Source organism: Hyaena hyaena, unplaced genomic scaffold (assembly GCF_003009895.1).
Source record: "Hyaena hyaena isolate Hyena2069 unplaced genomic scaffold, ASM300989v1 scaffold_157, whole genome shotgun sequence".
Taxonomy (NCBI): Eukaryota; Metazoa; Chordata; class Mammalia; order Carnivora; family Hyaenidae; genus Hyaena; species Hyaena hyaena.
In genome coordinates this window covers 830,156-854,378 of record NW_024080789.1, presented here as the reverse complement: position 1 = coordinate 854,378, position 24,223 = coordinate 830,156, and the positions used below count along the sequence as shown (strand labels likewise).

Here is a 24,223-nt window from a genome sequence, read left to right as displayed (position 1 = left end):
AAAGATGAAGAAATAAAAACGAGTGTGCTGGGTGGAAGGAACAGCCAGCATGGACACACACACACTAACTTTAAGTTGTTTTGTAAAATATGTTCCTTACCTTAATTAAAATATGTTTCTTACCTTAATCACTGATACAACACAGATACTATTTCTGACTTTACTGAGGCTCAGAAAGGTGAAGCTGAGTGACTTGCCCAAAGTCAGATAGCCAGTAGGTAAATTCAAGCCCAAATGTTTGCTTCCAAATCCCCTACTCTATATAGGTCTCCTGACCTAAAACATAGGATTTAACTGACTTCTGCTCCCCCTTAGCATAGAGCACAGGAATCTGTACCTCAGCTCCCCTGACAAAGATTCCAGAAAGACTGTTGCATGAATGTCAACAGACATTATATTTCCAGGGTCTATTGGTGTCTCTTCCCCAATTCCTGGGTCCCACTGAGAACCTGTTGCTGGTACATTCTACCTTCAGGCTCCAACCCGTGTATGCTCCTATAGCCCTGGTTAGAATCCACAGAAGGCATGACTAAGCGGTCAGAGAAGGATGTGCACCAATTGTCATTGCATATTGATAAATATTTGGCAACATCATTTTTGATGACTGTAAATTACTTTACCTTTGGAATATGTATCTGTTTGTTTTACCAGTTCCTTAATTTGTTCCAACTTTTCAATATGTTAAAAAATGCTACAACAGATACCGTTGCAGCTAAATCTTAGTGCAAATTTGTAGTTTTTCTCACAGTGAATTCTACAGGGCCCAGGGGACATTCTCCTACAGGGTGGCTTCCTCAATCCAGCTATTGAGGCACCCGCGTATGGGTTTGTTACACCGGTGATTCTGGGATCTTCAAGTCATATCTGGTTTCTCATGGCTCCATCTCTTCCCTTATCTCTGTCCTCCTAGGTCTCTGTCTTCACCCAACGGCTGCAGAAAATGACCAAGTCTCAGGTGAGTTTGTTTGTTCCATTATATAGGAGCAGCAGCAGTGAGGGACTGTACAAATGACCATGTGAGCTACAATCATGCAAAACAATCTTAATGATCAGTGGGATTTTTTTTACATTGGTTATAAGTTGTTCTGTGACCTTTAAAAATTTTGGCCAAAACATTAAATCCTCTTACTGTTAATCATATAAGTATAGGGAAATGAAAAATGGTGAAACGAATATTTAGTACATTGTAATTTGAAACATTGTGAATTTAAATATTTTCTTTGTTGAAAAAAACATATCAAGAACATTTTGAACAGTGCCTTCTTCTCTTTGTATAATTTGATAGCAAGTGAGCATCTTTTCTGTGCCTTGGCAAATTGGATCAGATGCCAATATTTGATCCTTTGGATCTAGGACATTCAGTTCTGGACATGTATGGGGTGCTCAGTAAATGTTTGCTTAATGACTTAATAAATGAATGGCCTAATGAATAATGAAGCCACGAGTGTAAAGTACTCCAAATAGAATTTTTGTGTTACCCATGAAGTGGAACACAAAACTAGATAAATGGGCATCAAAGCACTGTGCTAGAGAAACAGAATGAGACCAAATTAGTATAATATCACCCAAAATGAAATGGGGCTAAATCTCTGGAAGCATTATCAAATAACGAAGATGCTTAAAACCATTTGCCATTCTTTTTGTTTCCACTTTGTGCAATACCGATGACTTTAGTTGAAAGAGGAATGTGTTGTCACAGGGCCTGGTTTCATTCAAGGACGTGGCGGTGAATTTCACCCAGGAGGAGTGGCAGTGTCTGGACCTTCCCCAGAGGGATCTATACAAGGATGTGATGCTGGAGAACTATATCAACCTCATCTCAGTGGGTGAGGACCATTTCCCAGTGTTGATCGACATGTGCCTGGTTAATTACTTTCTTTTCTCAGTTGCTCCAAACTGTTAGTCCTTGGGAGTACTTTTACATATATGGCTCTGAGTCTTAGTAGATTTAGGATTGACAGTCTCTGCGAGGTATGGCTACAAGTGTGTTTAAAGATTTCTCTTTTTCAGGTACAAATGGGCACCTTCATCATTCAGTCCCTGATGAAGTGCAGAGTTCAAAGGACCTGAAGCCCAGGTAGCTAGGTCCAAATCTCATATCGTTTCCCATTGACAGGCTATCTAACCACTAAGCCATCTGTGATCTACAAGTTGGAGCAAGGTGAAGAACCATGGATGGTAGAGAGAGAAATCCGAAACTGGAGCTATGCAGGTGAGTTAGTCAAAGAGCTCTGTGGATGGAAGTGAATGAAATTAAGATCACATTTCATCTGGGGTACCTGGGTGGCTCTGTCAGTTAAGCGTCTGACTTTGGCTCAGGTCATGATCTCATGGTCTCTGAGTTCAAGCCCTGTGTCGGGTTCTGTGTTGACAGCTCAGAGCCTGGAGCCTGCTTCGGATTCTGTGTCTCCCTCTCTTTGCCCTTCCCTTGCTCATTCTCTATCTCTATTTCTCTCTCTCTCTGTCTCTCAAAAACAAATAAACATTAAAAATAAAAAAGATCACAGTTAATCTAATGGTTATCAGAGGGGAGGTGGTAGGAGGATGGGTGAAATAGGCGAAGGGGATTAAGAGTATATTTATCATGGGGTGCCTGGGTGGCTCCATCAGTTAAGCATCTGACTTCAACTCAGGTCATAATCTCACGATTCATGAGTTTAAGCCCCGTGTTGGGCTCTGTGCTGACAGCTCAGAGCCTAGATCCTGCTTCAGATTCTGTGTCTCCCTCTCTCTCTGCCCCTCCCCTGCTTGTGATCTGTCTCTCTCTCAAAAATAAACATTAAAAAAATTTTTTTTAAAGTATATTTATCATGATGAGAACTAATATATGGAATTGTTGAAATATTATACTTTATACCTGAAACTAATATAACACTATATGTTAACTATACTGGAATTTAAAAGAAATTTTAGAAAAACATCACAGGTGATCAATAAGGGTTAACATCTTTGAAAAATATGCTTCAGGACTCTCTTCTGAAAGGCCTTAAACCTTTGGAAATAACGGATGGTTGACATAAGTTCCTTATTCATCTGAACACTATTTCCATATGTCACCTTCCCACATTAATCTCTTCTTCTCATGGCTGTTAAAGAGTGACATTTTCCCTTCCAGGTATATGTTGCCTGTGATTCTTACCAACTTTACTTAAGACTTAGAGAAGATTTTTCTTTTTTTTTTCAATTTTGACAAAGTCTACATAACATAGGATTTGCTATTTTTAAGCATTCAATTCAGTGCCATTAAGCGTATTCCCACTGATGTGCCACCGTCACCACCATCCATCTCCAGAGCTCTTTCTTCATTACCAGTTGAAACTCTGTCCCCCATTAAACAATAACTCCGCATTTTACCACTCCTGCTCACCCCTGGAAATCACTATTCTACTGTCTTTGCTATGAGTCTGACTATTCTGGGTATCCCATGTAAATGGAATCATACAGTATTTGTCCTTTTCTATCTGATTCATTTTACTTAGCATAATACCTTCAGAGTTCATCTGTGTTATGGCATGTGATAGATTTTATTCCTTTTTATGACTGAATAATCTATTGTGTGTATATGCCACATTTTGTTCATCCATTCATTTGCAATGAACATTTGAGTTGTTTCCATCTTTGGGCTACTGTGAATTATGCTTCTATGCACTTGATCTTAGCCAAAAGGCTGAGAAGGGATGAATTATGTGCTGGAGGCCGGCTCCTGCAGGTCCAGGGGTCCCTGGATCTGCTGTGTCAGCGAGGGAGGGGTGGTAGAGCCACGAGACTCTCTCTGGTCACCAGGCAGGCATCTCTGCTCTGACTGGGGCTCAACTTTATTTTATAATTAAGTGTTTGGGGGACGGCACAGAAGCGGCATTTGCCTAAGACAATGATTTCTGATGACAAATTTCTTCGATATGTGAGAATTTCCCAGAACATAGATTTGTAGAAGACTCATGCATAACCTTTATCAATAGTGATTGAGGTAGGTGCTTTAGATGCTTATCCTAGGGGGAGAAAGGTATCTTTAGCATACAAGACAATGTTTTTTAGCATAAAAAGGGTGAAGTTACTTCTTTGTGAGCAAGAGTCAATAGCTTGTTTGCTTAAGGGGAAGTATTAAGAAAAACAGGTCTTTCAGGAAACACAATGTTTGCTCCCATAATCACAAAAGAAGTTCCTCAATAGGTTCCTTCACAGGGTGCAATCAGCATATTCAAGGCCAGAATAAGTCAGAAGATGCCTTGGGGGTCTCCAAGCAGAAACAGTTGGGTGGAGGTGGTAATCAGTCGCCATCTGACCTGGTAAGAGCCCGTGCAATTTACCTTAACCTCATAGGGAGTTCTTTCTCAACCTATAAGCTCAGAAACAACTCCCAACAATTATGCTTCTATGAACATTGGTGTACAAATAACCTGTTTGAGCCCCTGCTTTCAGTTCTTTTAGGTATACATCTAGAAGTGAATTTTCTGGATCATATGGTAATTCTATGTTTATATTTTTAAGGAATTGCTATGATATTTTCCACAGCTACCACACAATTTTATGTTCTTACCAGCAATGCACAAAGTTTCCAGTTTTTCCATATTCCTCACCAATGCCTATTATTTTCTGTTTTGTTTTTATGATGGCAGTCCTAATGGATAGGAAGGAGTATCTTACTGTGGTTTCAACCTGCATTGAATGACTAGTGATGTTGAGCATGAGTGTGTTTTGGCTGGCTGGCTGTCTTCCTTGGGGAGATGTCTAGTTTAGCCTCTGGGGAGCTAGTGTTAGATAAAGAATGGAAACCTACTCACTTTGTTTAAAGACTGATGGCGTATATGTTGGGAACTGGGTTAGGAAGTTCATTAGAATTGTTGAATTCTGAGCCAAGGAATGACTTGACTGCTCTGGATGTAGGTAGCAGAAGTTTAACAGTAGTTAAGTTGCCTGAGGTTTATAAGTTGGATGAAAATGAAGATGGATTTTAGATGCAGAGTGAGAAATATGCTGCTTACAGTCTCCATAGTAATAGAATCCAGAAATTTGGAAAGCATGATATAAAGCTGAAAGTGGCAAGCACACAGTTGTCTCAGGATCAGTAATAGTACATATAATGATAACTAACTGAGAAAACATTATGTGCAAGGTAGTATTCTGAGTACTTCACATCTATTGACTCATTTAATCTTCACAACAGGATGACAAGGTAGGTGCTATTATTTTCCTTTTTTTTTTTTTTTAAATGTTTTATTTATTTCTAGGAGAGAGAGAGACAGCACGAGCAGGGGAGGGTCAGAGAGAGAGGGAGTCACAGACTGAAACAGGCTCCAGGCTCTGAGCTGGCAGTCAGCACAGAGCCCGACGCGTGGCTCGAACCCACGAACCGCGAGATCATGACCTAAGCGAAAGTCGGACGCTCAACCGACTAAGCCACCCAGGCGCCCCTAATTTCCTTTTTTATGGGAAGGGAAATTGAGGCCGAAAGAGATCCAGGAACTTGACTTGTGCCACATGTCTAACTAGTGATGGAGCTAGGATTGAAACCCTGGTAATCTGGATTTAGTGCCTATGTGCTTAAGTGCAGTTCCTCTTCCGTATGTAGTAGGGAGAGAGGAAGGTGGGGAGAGTAGTTAAAAGTCAGGATTGGGGCACCTGGGTGGCTCAGCATCTGACTTCAGCTCAGGTCATGATCTCACAGTTCGCGAGTTTGAACCCCACACTGAGCTCTCTGCTGTCAGCACAGAGCCCGCTTTGGATCCTCTCTTCCCCTCTCTCTCTCTGCCCCTTCCCTGCTCACTGTCTCAAAAATAATTTTTAAAAAGTTTTTTAAAAAGTCAGGATTAATGCAATATCTATGAACTATTACAGAATAAGATGATACACTGAGCAGCAAGAATCCAGTGGTTAATCTGTCCTGAGGCAGGTAGTATTTTGCTTACCCTGTGGCCTATATCTCTTACTGAACATATGAATTCTTGGGCCCTCACACCCATACAAGAATGTACTACTGTCATGTGGCTTTTTGAAGCACTGGCTACAAAGGCATTCCTGCTTGTAAGTGGTTGGTGGTTTTCATGTTTCATCATCAACAGTTTCATGCTGATGGACGAATAGACAAGACCTCAAAGACATTGGAAGAAAAGAGACAAGTGAAGATTACACTAGAGCAATCCAACAATGAGCTGATGATGAGGCACCAGCTCAGATCTCTCTGTTCCTCATCTAGTCTTTCCTTTATTTCCTCTAATCACCATCTCATCCTAGTTGTTTTCATTCCCCAAATGGGCTCTTCCTATTGACCTTGTCACGGCTTTGTTCCTTTTTACTACCCCTTGAGGTTATTTTTGCTTTTCTCCCCAGTTTGCAAAGTCCTACTTCCATATAGCCAGATATATTTGTGTTCTTTATCATATTCTCTATTTCCGTTTCTACCAATATAGTTTTTTTAAGTTGTGGTTTTTCTTGCAAAGCTCAGGGGTATAGATTCCATTTAGCCCTGGTATTTGTTTTAGATAGAGATACTAGGCCTGAAGGTAAAGATTCAGTCTCACACTAGGGTGAAAAGTGAGGAGCCATAATACATGGGCAGATACAGTCACACACATAGAGTTAATTATGCTTCCTTATAGAAGAAATCTGGCAACTGGATGACCACATGGAACAATGCCAGGAGAACCAAGAAACACTTCTGAAGCATGCTGCATTCATTGACCAGGAAACTGGGACTGGTGAGAAGGGTAACAAGTATAATGCACTTGGAAATGTATTTCATCTGAATGCAGACTTCATTTCTTCAAAACAGAGACTCCAAAAATATGACCCCTATGGTAGGGGTTTGAATTATTTTGGCTTATTTAGTGGTAATAGAAGATACTCAAGAAAGATTGAATGTAGTGAATGTGGGAAAGCTTTCTTCCAGAAGTCAGACCTCATTGTACACAAGAGAACTCATACAGGAGAAAAGCCCTTTGTATGTACGGAGTGTGGGAAAGCCTTCAGCAAGAAATCCAATCTTGTTATACATCTGAGGATCCATACTCAAGAGAAACCTTATGATTGTACTGAGTGTAGAAAAGCTTTCGCCCATAAGTCACACCTCATCGAACATCAGAGAATTCACACTGGGGAGAAACCCTATGAATGTGATGAGTGTGGGAAAGCGTTTTTCCAAAAATCACACCTCAATATTCATCAGAGAACTCATACTGGAGAGAAACCCTATGGGTGTGATGAATGTGGGAGAGCCTTCAGCATGAAGTCACACCTCTTTGTGCATCAGAGAATACACACAGGAGAGAAACCTTATGTATGCACCAGGTGTGAGAGAGCTTTCAGTGAGGTGTCCTGCCTTATGAGACATCAGAAAATCCATACTGGGGAGAAACCTTATGAATGTAATGAGTGTAAGAAAGCCTTTTCTGAGAAGTCTGACCTCCTTATACATCACAGAACTCACACAGGAGAAAAGCCCTATGAATGCAACCAGTGTGGAAAAGCCTTCAGACATAGCTCAGCCCTCTGTCGACATAAAAGGACTCATAAAGAAAAAATTCCTTGAAAGAAAAACTAATCTGGGAATATCTTCAACTAAAAGCTTGAGTAGAAATCAATCTTGGGGTGCCGGGGTGGCTCAGTCAGTTAAATGTCTGACTTCGGCCTAGGTCATGATCTCACCATTCCAGAGTTCAAGCCCCACATCAGGTTCTGTGCTGATAGCTCAGAGCCTGGAGCCTGTTTCAGATTCTTTGTGTCCCTCCCTGACTCTGCCCCCCGCCAAAAGAAATAAACATTAAAAAAAAAGAAATCAGGGGCGCCTGGGTGGCTTAGTTGGTTGAGCACTGGACTTCAGCTCAGGTCATGATCTCACAGTTCGTGGATTTGGGCCCCACGTTGGGCTCTAAGCTGACAGTTCAGAGCCTGGAGCCTGCTTCGGATTCTGTGTCTCCCTCTCTCTCTCTGCTCCTCCCCCACTCATGCTCGCTCTCTCAAAAATAAATAAACGTTAAAAATTTTAAAAGAAAATAAATCATATCATATTATGTATCAAGAAGTCAAGCCTATTAATTCAACATATTTTAAAAGTATGTAACAATGTTTTTGTAGAAGTCATATTCTAGATGTGATTCCAAAGTATTTGTAGAAGATATTATAGAAAGTGCATCTCCTTGTTAAAGGATAAATGCTCAATGTGGACTACAAAGACCTTTGAAATATTAGTAAGTGGACTTGTCTGAACAAAATTAGAAAGCCATATGTGGATAATCTACAAAATATGAAATCATCATATTCCAAGTTGTACTACATTATGTTATGTACCACATAACATAAATCTTATCCTGGAAATGTAATATAAAGTAGTGTGAAGTTAACATAATTATGAATACAAAATAAGTATTATACGCACAATGCCATCTACCAAGATCTTTTGTGTTGTTAATACTATTTCCATTTAATAGAAAACATGTCATTCAAGAAGAATTTAAAACTAATATGATATGTCAACTGTACTTCAATTTAAAAATTTTAAAGTGTAAAATAAATGTTTTTTTCCTGTGGTTTGCTGGTGTGCATGTAAAAGACGTCTAATTTTTGATCAATGATAGAATATGAAAGAGTGTTATTATACTTATTTACATATGACATAGATATATGAAAGTGAGCAAAAGAAAGTAGCCATATCTTCTTCCAACATTCACTATGGTTTAAACAGTTGTTTTTGGTGACTAAATCACTGCCTTCTTACATACTGTTATTGTCTGTTGTCTTCCCTAATTAAAGCCTTAATGCCCAGTACCTCAGAATGTGACTATTTTTGGAGATAGGCCCTGTAAAGAGTAATTAAGTTAAAATGAAGCCATTAGGGTGGGCCCTACTCCCATCTGACTGGTGTCCTTATAAGAAAAGGAGATTAGGACACCAGGGATGCAGGTGCTCAGAGGAAAGACTGTGTGAAGAGGAAGCTGGAGGATGGCCTCAGAGGAAACCAACCCTGCTGGCACTTTGATCTTGGACTCCCAGCCTCCAGAAGTGTGAGAAAGTAAATTTCTATTTCTTAAGTTACCCAGTTTACGGATTTTGTTATGGCGGCCATAGCAAACTAATACACACACTACTGCTCCTTTTCACTGGGTTACTTCATAAAGCTGAGTGTACAAATGGTAAGTACTCGAGGGGTGCCTGGGTGGCTCAGTCGGTTACATGTCCAACTTCAGCTCAGGTCATGATCTCCTGGTTCATGGTTTGGAGCCCTCATAGGGCTCTGTGCTGACAGCTCAGAGCCTGGAGCCCACTTCAGATTCTGTGTCTCCGTCTTTCGTTCTCTCTCTCTCTCTGCCTCCTTCCTACTGCCCTCTCAAAAATAATAAATAAAAAAAAAATTTAAGTACTCTATAACCCAACAATGATTGGGGTGTGTTGTACTGTGCACCATTTCTGTATATTTCACCTTGTGATAGAATAGTAAGAAATGCTTTTTTAAAAATTTTTTAATGTATTTATTTATTTATTTATTTATTTATTTTTTTGAGAGAGAGACCACGTGAGCCAGAGAGGGTCAGAGAGAGAGGGAGACACAGAATCCGAAGCAGGCTCCAGGTTCTGAGCTAGCTGTCAGCACAGAGCCCGACGCGGGGCTCAAACCCATGAACTGTGAGATCATGACTGGAGCCAAAGCTGGACACTCAACTGACTGAGCACCCCAAGAAATACTTTAATAAGGATTTTACAATTCATAAATGTAGGGACTTCTTTCAGAGAGAATCATTCCTTTTTACAAATAAAATCCATTTAGTTGGTGGGCAGTAGATAATGCTGTAAATTTCTATGTGAGTATCTGTGGTATTAGAAATCAATTTGCTCCTTATTTATTAATTAAAGATGGAACTTCATTCTTCTGAAGTGAGTTTTAATAGAGGTTTAGGAATACAGAGAGCAAATGTACAAGAGGTGGTGTGAGAGCTCTCGTTCTACAGCTGGCTAGATCTAGATTGTGGATTTGCTTTGAGCCTTATGCTCTCTTCTGTGAATTAGAATAGTGCTGTGATTTCTTGGGTTATTGTGAGGATTATACAATGTAATATGGGTATGGTGCTCATAAGATGTTAGCTATTTTTATATTTCTCAAGTGTATAATTGGAGTTCCCATTGTATTTAGGCAAGGGAAACAATTCACTGTGATCAGGTCTTTGGTGGAAGGAGACAGGACTGTGGGGGGTGCATGCATCATTCTTTTTCATTCTCACAAGGGTGTGGGCCTGGAACCACCACCCTGCACCATTCTGTATTTAGTCACTTTGTTTAGGGGTCGCTTCTAGAAGTGTACTACTAATGTCACAACAGCTAAATTGGCCTAGTTCTCCGGCAGTGAGAAAACTGATGTCAGAGCCTGGAAAGATGGTGACAAACTGGCAAAACATATGATAAAGTTGTCTCTACATAAGCCCACTGTGCTGACAGTTCTAGAAGATAGTAGGAAACAGAATATTAGTAATATTTGCTGATTGGTATTCGTTGCCTTTTGCAAGCTATTATAAGAAAGAGAGAAACTCAGGCAAAATCAATGACTGACAAGCCAAAATGAAAGCAAATAGAGTCCAGACATTTGGGGTTGTACAGAGTTCAAGAAAAACCAACTATTCTAGACTTCAAACAATAACAGAATGTTTTAAAAGACTTTTGAAGTATCAACAACCTGATAAACCTTTTTAGCTAAATAAAGGGACTCAGAAAAAAAGATCCTATTAAGAGGCAGAACTCTCATTCAAGCCTGAGATGCCCAAAGTTGGAGCCTCATCTGCCACCCTGGCTTCATGGTACAGAAGCCCAACTTTAGTCAGCTGCAGCTAAAAAGACAGGCTTCCATGCCCAACCTGCCTTCTGCTTGTACAGCAGAGACCCCGCCCATGGCAAGGAAGGCCAAGTATACTGGGGCTCCCTGATCCCACCCCCCATGCTCTAGTCTGTATGACAGATGTTTTGTGCCAGGGCCACAACGGAAGGATGGCAAACTCTCATTCTCCCAAGCCCCACTTAGAGGGCTGAGGCCCTATCCTGGAAGGAGTGAATCAAAAAGACCTTGGGCCTCCATTCCTCCCCCCAAATCCCACCTGTAGGGTTGAGTTTCCATGCCAAGAGGAGAAGTCTTGGAGTTTCCTCAGCTCCACTTATAGGACACTCGTCACTCCAGGAGTAGCGAGCTGTCCCTTCCACCTCCTCTATTGCTCCAATGCAATGGATGAGACACCTGTCCGGAGCGAGAGGCAAGAAGGGAGGGCCGGAAGTTTCACAGCTCCACAGAAGGAGCTGATTTGGTCCATGGTGTGGAGGAATGCATGACTTAGGCATTGTTGAAAATAGAGATAATAGTTTTAAGCAATTACAGTTCTAACAGTTCTATAAAACAAGTAATAACAAGTGAAACAACAGGCCATCCAGAAGTTTAACAGCAAGAACCATAGAAATAGCTTTTAAAAACGCCTTGTAAGATAATAGTTACAATAATCCCTGTCTGGAAGGCTGGGTGCACATCTAGGTGTCACACACACATCAAGGACCAGCCAGAGCAGGCACGTGAAAGGCAGACTTGAAAGAGTCCTCCAAGTCATACACAGATCCATTAACAAAGAGTAGAAAGTTTACGCCCAAGAGGCGTAATTAAGCACAACCTCTGACTAGCTAAACATTAAGTTTTTTGAGCCAGAGCGACTTCTAGGAAAGCACATAGGAGAACTGAGCACTAACATCAGGGGCTACACACCGTCGGAGAAAATAGACTTCACAAAATTAGCCCAGGGAAGCCATTAAGCAAACCAGCAAAATTAACAAAACAGAGCAACATCAATAAGCCCTGAGAGGGGTGTATCACAATCCAAAGTGGCTACACTGTATTATCTCAAACACTGTGAGAGATACAAAGAAACAGAGTACTATATCCCCATATAGGAAAAGCAGTGTGGCAACAGAAACTACTTTGAGAAGGCCCAAATTTTGAACTTCTATGGCAAAGATTCCAAAGGAGATATTATATTTTTAAAAAGCTAAAGGAAATTATGACAGTAACTCATCAAATAGAGAATATCAATAGATAAAAATTATTTGAAAAAGCCGTGTAGAAATTCTGGTGTTGAAAGGTACAGTCCCCAGAATGAAGATTCGCTGTAAGGGCTCAACAGTAAATTTAAGTTGGCAGAAGAATCAGGAAAATTGAAGATGATCAGTAGTGTACAACCTGAAAACAGAAAGAAAAAAAAAGAATGAAGAAAAGGTAATTGAGCTTTCTTGTTGGACATAGAAAAATCTTGGAAGTTGTCAATCCTATTTTTACAACAAGAAAAACAATCTGAACAAACTGGAAATGAACAACTCTTCTTGGATCTTGCAGAGAATTGAGGTCACAGGACAAACCACTGCCATGAAAACTAGAGAGAAAGGCAGATACTGAGAGGTTATAGGAGGTCGATGGCTAAAGGGTATAGAATGTCTTCCTAAGGTGATCGTTACACATGTCTGTGAATATACTCTAACCAACTGAATTGTACACTTTGAATGGGTGAATTGTAAGATATACAAACTATATCTCCATAAACCTGTTTTTAAAAATTGAATTGTTGGGGGGGTGCCTGGGTGGTTCAGTCGGTTAAGCGTCTGACTTCAGCTCAGGTCATGATCTCATTGCTCATGAGTTTGAGCCCTGTGTCAGGCTCTGCTGACAGCTCAGAGTCTACAGCCTGCTTTGGATTCTGTGTGTCCCTCTCTGTGCCCCTCCCGTGCTTGAGTTCTCTCTTTCTCTCAAAAATAAATAATCACTTAAAAAAAAAAAAGTGAATTGTTGGGTCTCTAACATAAAGATATATATTTTACAGTTCAAAGGAGGGGAGAAGAAAGAAGTTATGGGGGAATAGGGAAGTATTTTTGCTTCTCCTTCTCTTGGTTTCTTCAAAAGACAAAATTATGTAAAGCAACAATTATAATACTGTATTGTTGGGTTTCAATCTGTAGAGACATAATATGGATGACAACAATAGCACAAAGTGGGGGGAGTGGAGCAAATTTTTTATATATCACTGGGATTAAATTAATATTAATCTCAAGGATATTATGATAAATTAAGAAACACTAAGCCTGAGAGGAACCACTGAGGAAATAATATATAGCTTAAAAGTCAATAGAAACTCTGCCCTCAAGAGTGGAGAGCATAACTTCTAAGTTCTTAAGTGTGTGCTGTGCAGTGACCTCCCAAAGCGGATAGTGCAGGAAGAGAGGGAAAGAGTAACTTTACAGTGGAGAAGTGTGACCAACACTACCTCACACTCATTCAACGTTGATGTTGACACTGATAAGTCATGATGATACCACGTACCTGTGCTATAATATGATGAAATGGTACTTTGCCTCTATCATCTTCCTAAAATGCATAACTGCAGTCCAAGCATAAGGAAAATATCAGAAAAATCTCATAGAAGGACATTCCACAAAGTTCCTGACCAGTACTTCTTGAGACTGTCAAGGCTATACATATAAGGAAAGTCACAGAAACTGCCTCCACCAAGAGGAGCCTAAGGAGGCATGATGACCAATGTAGTATCCTGGAGGGAATCCTGGAACAGAAGAAGGACATCAGATAAAAGCTAAAGAAATCTGAATAAAGCATGGACTTCAGTTACTAATAATGTATCAACATTGGTTCATTTATTGTAACAAATGTACCATAGAGTATAATAAATATTTTTTTTAATTTGAGACAGAGTGAGAGTGGTAGGAAGATGGGCAGAGGGAGAGAGAGAGAATCTTAAGCAGGCTCCACACTAGGCATGGAGCCCAATGCAGTGCTCCATCCCACAACTCTGGGATTGTGACCTAAGCCAAAACCAAGAGTCAGATGCTCATCCAATTGAGCCACCCAGGTGCCCCAGAATGTAATATGTTAATAAAAGGGAAACTACTTTGAATAATGGAATCAACAGCATATAAAATATTGACTATCAGTTTACATATTGGAGAATCCACAAATGGTATCCTCCACAAATGGAATCATCTGGGAAGTGGAACAGAATTTAGAACCACAAGGTAGCGTAGGAAGTTTCTGCCCCACTTCCTTTTTTAATAAAAGCTACTTGGGAAGCATCTTGACAGCTCCCCATACAATCCATGATGAAAAAAGACAGAGTTGGCAAGATTGGGAAGACCTAAGTGTGTGAAGATTTGAGAATGATATACCCAGAGAAGAAGTTGGCATGGAGACTGGCATGGAGTCTGAGTAGTGCTCTGAAGGAGGGTCCAAAGGGTGGGACGATGTGTCTAGGTGAGACACATGAGAGAGAAAGGTTTTGTATAATGTATTTCTGTTCAGTTAGCTGGAATGCTCATGTGAATGGCGGGAATGCAGGGGAAATGTGGCAAGGTGGTTGTCATGAGTCTGGGGTTAGAGTGAGAGCAATTTTAGAAACATTTTGAAGCTGAGGGTCTTACCCTCTGTTCACATCTCAGAAAAGCACATTCCCCTGGGTTAGACAAACCCTGATGAAAGACTCAGGCTCAGTTGGTTGAGCATTCAACTCTTGATATCAGTTTAGGTCATGATCTCGTGGTCATGAGATGAAGCTCTGCACTGGCCTTCGTGCTGAGTGTAGAGCCTGCCTGAGATGTTCTCTTTCTCTCTCTCTGTCTCTGTCTGTCTGTCTGTCTCTCCCCTGTTCACACATTCACATGCTTTCTCTCTCTCTCTCAAAATAAATAAATAAATGATGTTTAAAAATGTATATGGGTGAATTGTATGTATGTGAATTATATCTCAAGCTGTTACATAAAAAATGAAGCTCAGATCTGGTGCTGGATATGCTTATTGCTACTGCAGTGTCACGACTTCTAGGCCCTGTAAGCTGAGAGAGGAAAGAACTATATGTGTTTATACCACCTCCTGTATGTACACACACCTGTGAATATCTCTCTGTGTACTGATCTGTATCTACAGTAAGCCAAACATGATTTCACACTCTCTCTAGGTCTAGTCCACTATCACGTAGATCATCCTAGCCTTCCCCACATGCTTATCTGTAATGTGTCACTGTGTCACTGCGACAGTGAGAAACCTGGCTCCCCTACTTGCCACTCATTTGTTTAATTGTCACATCTCAGAACAGCCTCTACTCTTACTCTTCCACTCGTTTCCCAGGTCAATTAGACCAGCACCTTCCCTCACCTCTTACAGTGAGGTCACTTCATACATATGTAAGGCAGTTAGATTCTTTTGTCAAAGTCTAAACTCCATCATGAAATCCTCCTACCACTCAAATTATGTTTTTTAATTGATTACATTCAAGTTCATGGTTTGTGCTTTAAAGTTCTATGGGTTTTGACAGTTTCACAGTATATCCATTATTTTAATATCCCATAGAAGTTTCATACCCTAAAAATCACCTATGCTTCACCTATTCAACTCCCCTAGCCCCTCTAAATTTCTGAGAACCATTGCTATTTTTATTGTCTGTATAGTTTCCTTTCCCAGAGTCCTATAAATGGAATCCTATAGAATGTAGCCTTTGCAGCTTGGCTTCTGTCACTTAGCAATATGCATTTAAGATGCATCCATATTTTTGTGTGGCTTGATAATGCATTTCTTTTGTCCCTGGAATATTCCATTATATGGATGTACCAGTTATTTTTAATAGATTGTGTTATGTAGAGCAATTTTAGGTTTGCAGAAAAAGTGAACAGAAAGTACAGAGTCCTTACACAGTGTGTAGCCTTCACTACTATGTATACTAACCTACACCAGTGGCCCATTTGTTATAACTGATGAACTTACAGGAACACATTATAATCACTCAAGATCTATAGGTCTCTTGATGCCCTGTATTCTATAGGCTTTTACAAATCTAACATGACATGTATCCACCATTATAGTATCATACAGAATAATTTCATTGCCCTAAAAAAGCCTCCATTATCTGCCAATTTGCCTTTCCATCCCTTTAACCCCTGGCAAACACTGACTGATCTTTTTACTGTCTCCAGAGTTTTGGCTTTTCCAGAATGTTATATAATTGGAATCATACAGTATATATAGCCTTTTCAGGTTGGCTTCTTCTGCTTGATATATGCTTTTAAAGTTCCTTAGCATCTTTTTATGGCTTAATACCTCATTTCTTTTCAGTGCTGAATACATTCCATTGTCTGGAAGTACCAATTTTCTTCTCTTCCTACTTTTTATAGAATATCATATACAGGTGCTGAATTTTGTTGAGTGCATTTTCTGCATCTCTGCATATGATCACATGGTCTTTGTGATTTGGTCTGTTAATAAGAATCACGTGCACATAGTGGAAAGGCAAAGAGAGAGGGAGAGAGAAAATCCCAAGCAGGCTCCATGGATTTGAGTGCAGAGCTCTGCTCTGGGCTCTATCTCATGATCAGTGAGATCATTACTTGAGCCAAAATCAAAAGTCGGATGCTTAACCAACCGAGCCACCCAGGCATCCTGAAATATTTTTTAAGTATATGACTCAGAGTACTCCCTGACTCAGATTGGCTTGCCACAACAGGTACTAATGGGTATCTGGTTTTACTGACAAGTGTCCTGACAATTAAAGGAGCTCTATTTTTCTAATAGCAAAAATATATGCTCATTGTGAGAAATCAGACATAGAACTGTAAAGAAGAAAAGAAGCTGAACTCCACCACCCAGTGTAAACACTACTTAAACATTTAGTGGATTATCCTTTTATATGTATAGAGATATTTAGAAAAATTGGTGTGTAGCTTATATGTTTATAACTAGAGTTCTACTTAGAGTATAACTTAGCAGTATACCAGTATAACTAGAGTATACTTAGCAGTATACCATAGACATCTGTCTCATTATATTAAAATGGTTTGATAATATTCTTTTGTGTGGATATAGCACAATGTATTTAGCCAAACTCCTATTTGGAGGCCTGGTTTGTTTTCAGTTTTTCAGTAATCTAAACAATGCTGAGATAAACCTCTGGTTTCTAGATTAGGAGTTGAACATGCAGTTTGAATTTTATCCACAAGGGGGAAGCAGGCAACCGTGAGAGGACGAGCTAAATTTTAAAAGCAAAAAGACAAGTAGGAAATTCTTTGGCATACATAAGCTCCTCCCAAGCTTGTGAGGTAGATATTAATATTTTCCCCATTTTCTAGGTAAGGAAACTAGGTAGGGGGAGAGTAAGCGATGTAAGTGTACAGATTCTCACCACCCAGTGAGTGCTGAGGTGGGATTAAAAGCTGCCTTCTGATTCCATAGCGCTGGCTCGCTTCATTCCCCTGCACTTCCAAAGCTGACAGCAGTAAAGCATTCTCCCCACATTCAATTCAGTTCTGGGCACTGTGCTGACACTGTTCAGAAATAGATAGGAGGAGCCCTGCCCTTGAGAGGGTCATTATCAGGTGTGAAGACAGCCTTATATGTAAATAACGGAAAGACTAAATGCCCACCAGAATAGAGAGAGCCCAGGAAGGCAAGAATGTTGCTTTGCAATAGGGCTGGGCAATGTTTTATAAAAGAGGCATGGTAACAGTAAGAGCGTAGGTTTATTCACCATTTTGTCTGCTAGAGGCACCATGTTAAGTGCTTTATATGCATGCATTAGAAATTCCCCATAGACTTGGAAGGAATTATATCCTTTTCACAGGAAAGAAAATCGATGATCAGAGAGTTAAGAAACTGGACATTTGTGGTAGAACACTGAAAACCACATCCTTCATATCAGTTTAACAGGACCTATTAGGGATGGTGGACCTTCCCCAGACAGAGCTCAGAAAGAGAATTCTAGGAGAGGAAACATGGAAATGAAGTCTTGGAGTCCAGAAATACAAGTACATTTGCAAATGCTAGGGGATCAGTGGGCCTGGAGGTTGAAAGAGGAGGACTCTGAAGAGACCCAAACTAGAAGGGGGAAGCTGGGCCGGATTAGAGAGGTCTGGGAAGAGTGAGCCAAGGAGATCCTAGTGGATTTCGTATTCAGGGGGAACCAACCAAAGAGAATGACATGACCCGTGTAAAGATTAAATTGTTGTGTTGCATAAGAAGACTAGTTAGGGGATTGTTAAAACAATCCTGGCCACAGAAGCAGAGAAGGAAGGAGCACCAAAGGACATTATTGCACTGAAGCCCACAGGATTTGACATCTCACTAGATGTTGGGGGGAGAGAGGAGAAAAGTATGATTAAGGTTTCCGTGTTTGGGCCATAGGGAGAAGGTGAATGTGTAGTCCAGAGGAGGGGCTGCAGGGAGGGAAGAAGAGAGGTCATTTTTCTTCTGTGAGATTGAGGGAGCTCTGGGTGGAGACGCTCCCCGGGAAGGTAGAAGTCGGAAGCGGGCGCTTCACATATGGTACCTGAGAATCACAAGATGGGATGCCAGGAGCCAGCTAGGGAGAATTTATACTTAAGATTCAGCAGGGGATATTCGTACCCCAATGACCTATAATTCCACTGCCATACTTCTGTCGCAGAGAAATAAAATCGCACGAGCATGAGGTGGATGAAGGGTGTTCAGGCAGCATTGTCTGTGGCAGTGAAAGGATGGGTGAGGGGAGGAGCGAGCAAATAAGCCATAAAACACCCGCATTGTGCAGTGGTTAATAATTAAGTCAATAAAAATGCTAACACGGACAGAGTTCCAAAACAGTGGATGAGGGAAGCAAATTGTAGCATAATAATAATGTGTCATAATACTTATGAAAAAAAAAAAGCCAAACCAAAAAATAAATGCTGTCACGTATATATTTTAAGTGATGCATGTGTATTCAGAGAGAAAACTCTGGAAGAATAAACCGACTGCTAATTATGCTAGAGGAGGAGAGTTGTAACAAAAATGGAAAGCAGAAGGGATGGAGTGGCATTGTCACCTTAGTTAGCAAGTTTTAATTTTATACAAAGAATGTAATCATTTATTACTTATGTGAATAAAAATTCTCAAAACTTTCAAAAATATATAGATCCAGTGGGACTAAGAGAGAATGGAAGAGACAGGGATGTATTTTAAGACTCAAGGTAGGGCAGTTTTATTGGGAACACTGAGAGAAGTTTCTGGAAGTACAAGGTAAGAGGGGGCGGGAATCCTCCACACTCACCAGCTCTGCAGCAGCCAGCAGGATGAGCCCTGTGAGCTCGGCTAGTTTTCAACACCTTTCAATTATGGCCACAAGTTCCTGTGTCCTTGAAAGGTCACCATGTCCTACCACTTGCCTGGAACTAGATGGTGTTTGTTCTGTTCTTTCTGAGTTGTAAATATCCTCAGACTTTTTATCCAGTTCTTGTGTTTGGACATACCTTCCCTTTCCCAGAAACTCCACAGGGTTCTTGGTATTCTCATTCCAATCCTTCAAACTGTCTATGAAACCTACTTCCTCTTCCTCCAGCCCCGGCACATGCCAGCCACCTCTCTTGTGCCCCATTCAAAAATATTCCCATTCCAGGTCACTTGTTGTGGGACGTTTCTTGTTTGTTTTTTAAAGTTTACTTATTTGAGAGAGAGAGAGAGAGAGAGAGAGCAAGAGCAAGCATAGAGCTGAGGAGGCTCAGAGAACTGAGAGAGAGAGAGAGAGGAGAGAGAATCCCATGCAGGCTCAGAGCTGTCAGTACAAAGCCAGATATGGGGCTTAATCTCACAAACTGTGAAATCATGACCTGAGCTGAAATCAAGAGTCTGATGCTTAACCAACTGAGCCACTCAAGCACCCCTGTAGCTGTGGGAGGTTTTTGATGGAATTTCTCAAGGAACACCTGGTATAGGTATAGCTAACCCTGATTGAGCACATGGAGGTGCCAGGCACAGTGCTCAACTTCATAGAAATATCTCATTTAATCCTTCCAACAACCTAGTAGATGAGTACCATTAGAACCCTCATTTCACAGCTGAGACCTGCTCTGTGGTGGTAAGCATGTACTGTGTGTGTGTGTGTGTGACTGTGCGAATTTGTCCTAAGGAATTGAGTAGCAGGTGTGGTGATTAGGGAGGCATGAGGGACTGGACTGGGAACAAATTCTCAAATGCTCAGGGGGGTTCAGTTTGCCAAGTGCCTTTATAGCCATTATTTCATTTGATTTCACCACAGCGCTCTAATGATGGTGGTCATTAGGGAAAATAATGAGCTGAGTCAAGCTTTAATTCCCTTAAAGTGGCAACCATTGGGTCAAGGGCTCTTGGGGCCCATTAACCCACCTTGCAGCTTGGAGCAAATCTACAAGGGGGTGGATGTAGACAGAATGTGTGCTCGCTGTAGCTTCTTTTGACCCTGCTCTTTAAGGATCATTGAATTTCTAACTGCCACTCCTCCTAGCCTGGAAACTCTTGGCCAGGGGCCCCCTGCTCTCCAAGCCCGCCCTTCCCAGAAGATAAAGCTAAGTAGCAGAGAAGCCAGTTTCCTGGGGTTAATAAACAGACTGTTTATAGCCAAGAGCAGTCACGGGGCAGGAACAGGCAGGCTGGGAGGTCATGCTCCTGAATGTTGAGGTTTCTCATAAACATGCCCCTGTCGACCTTCTGGGATGCAAGAACAACTCTGGGCCCATTGCCCTCTCCCCTCCCTTCTCCCTGCTTTGGCTCTCCTCCTCTTTCCTTTCTCCCCTCCTCTCTTCTTCCATCACCCTTTCTTCCATAATGAAAAGAGGATCCATTTTCACATTAGTAACACTTAATAACTTGGGGCAGGTAATTCATCCCTGAGTCTCAGTTTCCTCCCTCATAAAATGGGGGTCATAACGGAGCCCTCCTCAAGAATATACAAATGAGAAGGTACCTAGCACCATGTTCAGCACACACAATGGATATTTAAAACATGTTTGTCTTTCCCTTACCCCCCTCCATCCCATCCCTTCTCCCTAATCCTGGCTCCCACCCATGTTGCTTACATTCTACTTGGGAGGAGAATGGAATAGGCCATAAAGATGTAGATATAAAATAAATGAATGAGATCCCTTAAAACTGTGAAAAGAAATAAAAGAATAACAAAACAAAGCGATGTGGGGAAGGAGGCTTTTTCTGTCTGCTGTCCTCAGGATAAAGTCCAAGGTCATCAAAGCCCATCTCCATCTGCCCTTGGTTACCTCTCCAGCCTTACCTCGAGTCACTTCTCTCCTTGAACTCTCTGCTTTAGCCACGAAGAGCACGGAGTATAAAAGCTGAAAGAGGTCCGTCAGCCTTTGATCCAGTGGTTCCCTCAGGCCCACTCTCTCCCGTGTCTCACCCATGCAAGAGGCCTCCTACTCATGCCCAGATCGCTAGTTACTTCCACCCAGGAGCCACTGGTGGCCACTGATCTGAGTTAGGTTTCCCTCCCTGTGCTGCCACTTTCCCCTGTGACAGTAACCATCACCCTGCACAGCTGGTTTGTTTTCACCTCCCCACCAGACCCAGAGCCTCTTGCGGGCAAGAATCTCTTCTTGTTCGCTCTGAGTTGGCAAGTTCTCAGCAGTAAGCACAGTGGGTAGCACTTAGTAAGTGCTTTACAAACACCTGTTGTTAATAATGTGCTTGTGGAATACTTAGCTTAGTAAGTTTAAGAGCTCGGTAAGATGTGGAAAAGGCACTGACAAGGCATGGCTCTGGAGACAATCACTTGGAAGGAGGGAAAAAACCCTCCTCAGTTCTTAGAGTTCATGTTCTAGTTTCTTTCCGCTCCAACACTCTATCAGCATCCCCCTAAAAGCTTTACTGAGCAAGCAGGGCTGAAAGTGTGGACCCCATTTAACATCTTCCAGGGAAAGGTCACGCCCTAGAGGGGTGGATCTGCTTGGGCTGAAGTTACCCAGTCAGGTGGTGGTAGAGTGTGTCTTAATGAGACTGGGCCCCAGAGATGTGGGGGGTGTGGGTGGCAGTGGTAATGCGCAGACTCTGAACTAAGTCAGAGAAAGCTGATTTCAAATCAAAATAACCATTTGAGGGTGATGGTAGCCACAAAGAAGGGGACGATATGATTTACCCACAGTCCACTTACCTCTGACCGGGCAGACTCTCCTGGGCACCACTGCATTTATCCTCATGGACTCCTCCCCTGCGGTCAGTTCATGAGAAACTGCACCCTCATAGACTGCCTAGGATGGATAAAAGCCCAGAATTCTGCAAGGTTCAGAGAAAAGGGACTAGTCAGTGGGACATACTAAGATAGGATCAGGATTCCAGACTCTCATTCCAAAACCTTCTCAAGTATACCTCACAAGCCCCCTTGGCATGCACCTTCTGAGTTGGGGAAAGAGTAGGAATGATACAGACCTGACCTGGTCTTTTGTTGGCTGTGGTCACGGTGGGAGAAGAGGGAAGAGGGAGGGGCAGTGATAAGCTACCCACCCCATATTGTTCTGCTCTAGAGTTTACTAGTTCCTTCTAGTCCCCACTGGTGTTGTGCATTGTTAGTTAACCCACAGGAAGTAGGATGTGGGTTGTTCACTGTTAAGTGACTATTTATGAAGGTTGTTATTGCTTCTCCAGCACTATAGTCTTCCAGCCCAAAAATAACCTAGAAACGATGGAAGTGGATGGGGTGAGGCCAGTAGAGACATGGGTAGGGCTCACTACTACTAAGAACTGGGAAAAGAATTTGGGGTTCTAGCAACACATAAGGACACCCAAGAGAATGGAAGGGGCATTTTGACTGAAAACTTGGAACTGTATCCAGCCTAGGTGTGACTCTTGTAGATGCCGGTATTTGCTGCGGGACCCTTGGCAAATCACTCAGCCTCTCAGAGCCTTAGCTCTCAGTTGAGGGGCAGTTGAACAAGATAGTCTGGAGGGGCTCTTCATCTTTTTACAAGTCTCTCTCCAACTAAGGAGGCTTTGGAGTGAGTGGGAATCATTGATTCCCATGTCAGGTAAGCTCAATGAACCCGGTATTTGCCAGGCCAGGTCCTGGTGAAGTTTAACTGGGAGATCTGCAAAAAACAGTTAACACAGCAGGACTGCTATGCTTAGAAAAATCTGCTTGCACAGTTGGCCCTTGAGTTGGCATTTGGGAACTTCAGTTTCAGGAGGATTTCCACCATTCCCAGAACTGATAAGAGTGGGTCACTGCTGAACACCTCCTTTCCTTCTGGAAGTCTGGAATTTTGGCCTCTGCTAAACAGAGGATGCCTACGTGGCTAGCCCCCAGTAAAAGCCCTGGGCACTGAGTCTCTAATGAGCTTCCCTGGGAGACAACGTTTTACACATGTTGCCACTGTTCATTACTAGAGGAATTAAGCACATACTCTGTGACTCAGCTGGGAGAGGACTCTTGGAAACCTGTGCCTGATTTCCCTTCAGACTTTGTCCCATGCACATTTTCCCTTTGCTGATTTTGCTTTGTGACTTTTCAGTATAATAAGTCATAGCATGAGTATGACTATATGCTGAGTTCTGTGAGTCTTCTTTGTGAATCACTGAACCTGGAGGTGATCTTGGGGACCTCAGATGGGAGATAAGCCTGGATTTCTTTTCTTTCTTTTTCTCTTTTCTTTTTTCTTTCTTTCTTTTGAGAGAGAGAGAGAAGTGGGAGTTACCTGAAGTGGGGCTTGAGCTCACCCAGATGCAGGACTTGTCCTCAAGAACCGTGAGATCATGACCTGAGCCAAAGTCAGATATTTAACCAACTGAGACACCCAGGCGCTCCAGGAGATAAGCCTGGATTTCACAGACAACCATAATCCTTTACCAGTCTCTTATGATTATATAGCCTAAACCAGGACTGTCCAATAGAAATCTAACATCTGTAATATGTAATTTTATGGAATTTTAAATTTTCTATCAGTCACATTTTAAAATATAAAAAGAAAGAAGTGAAATTAATTTCAAGGATATATTTTCTTTCACCCAATACATAAAATATTAACATTTCAACATGTAATGATATAAACATTTATTACGGTGTTTTACATTCTCTTTTTCATACTAAGTCTTCTAAAACCAGTGTGTATTTTATACTCATAGCACATCTCAATTTGGACTAGTCACTTTCCAGGCACTCATTAGTTGTGTTGGACGACACAGCCTTAGAGATTAAAGGCAAGAGCTCTGGAGACAAAATACCTGGGTCAGAATCCTACTTCTACCATCTATCAAACTACATGACCTTAAGTAAAGCTACTTAACTTATCTATGTATTAGTTTCTTCATCTGCAAAATGGGGATAATAATGTTACCTATTTCGTGAGGTTGGTGGGATTTTTAAAAAAGTTAATACATCTAAGCAACACCTGGTACATACAGGATGTTGGGTAAATGCTGGCTGTTACTCTTACTGTCCAACAATAAGATTAACTT

General features: G+C 41.5%; 1 protein-coding gene across 1 annotated transcript; it reads left to right on the top strand.

The window, feature by feature from the left end:
* The first annotated feature begins 917 nt into the window (after positions 1 to 917).
* LOC120236609 (zinc finger protein 569-like) lies at positions 918 to 7,585 on the top strand. The gene is made up of 4 exons (XM_039239494.1): positions 918 to 955; positions 1,700 to 1,826; positions 2,117 to 2,212; positions 6,597 to 7,585. The coding sequence occupies exons 1-4, from the start codon at positions 941 to 943 to the stop codon at positions 7,523 to 7,525; spliced, it is 1,167 nt and encodes a 388-aa protein (XP_039095425.1). The 5' UTR covers positions 918 to 940; the 3' UTR covers positions 7,526 to 7,585.
* Positions 7,586 to 24,223: the final 16,638 nt, after the last annotated feature.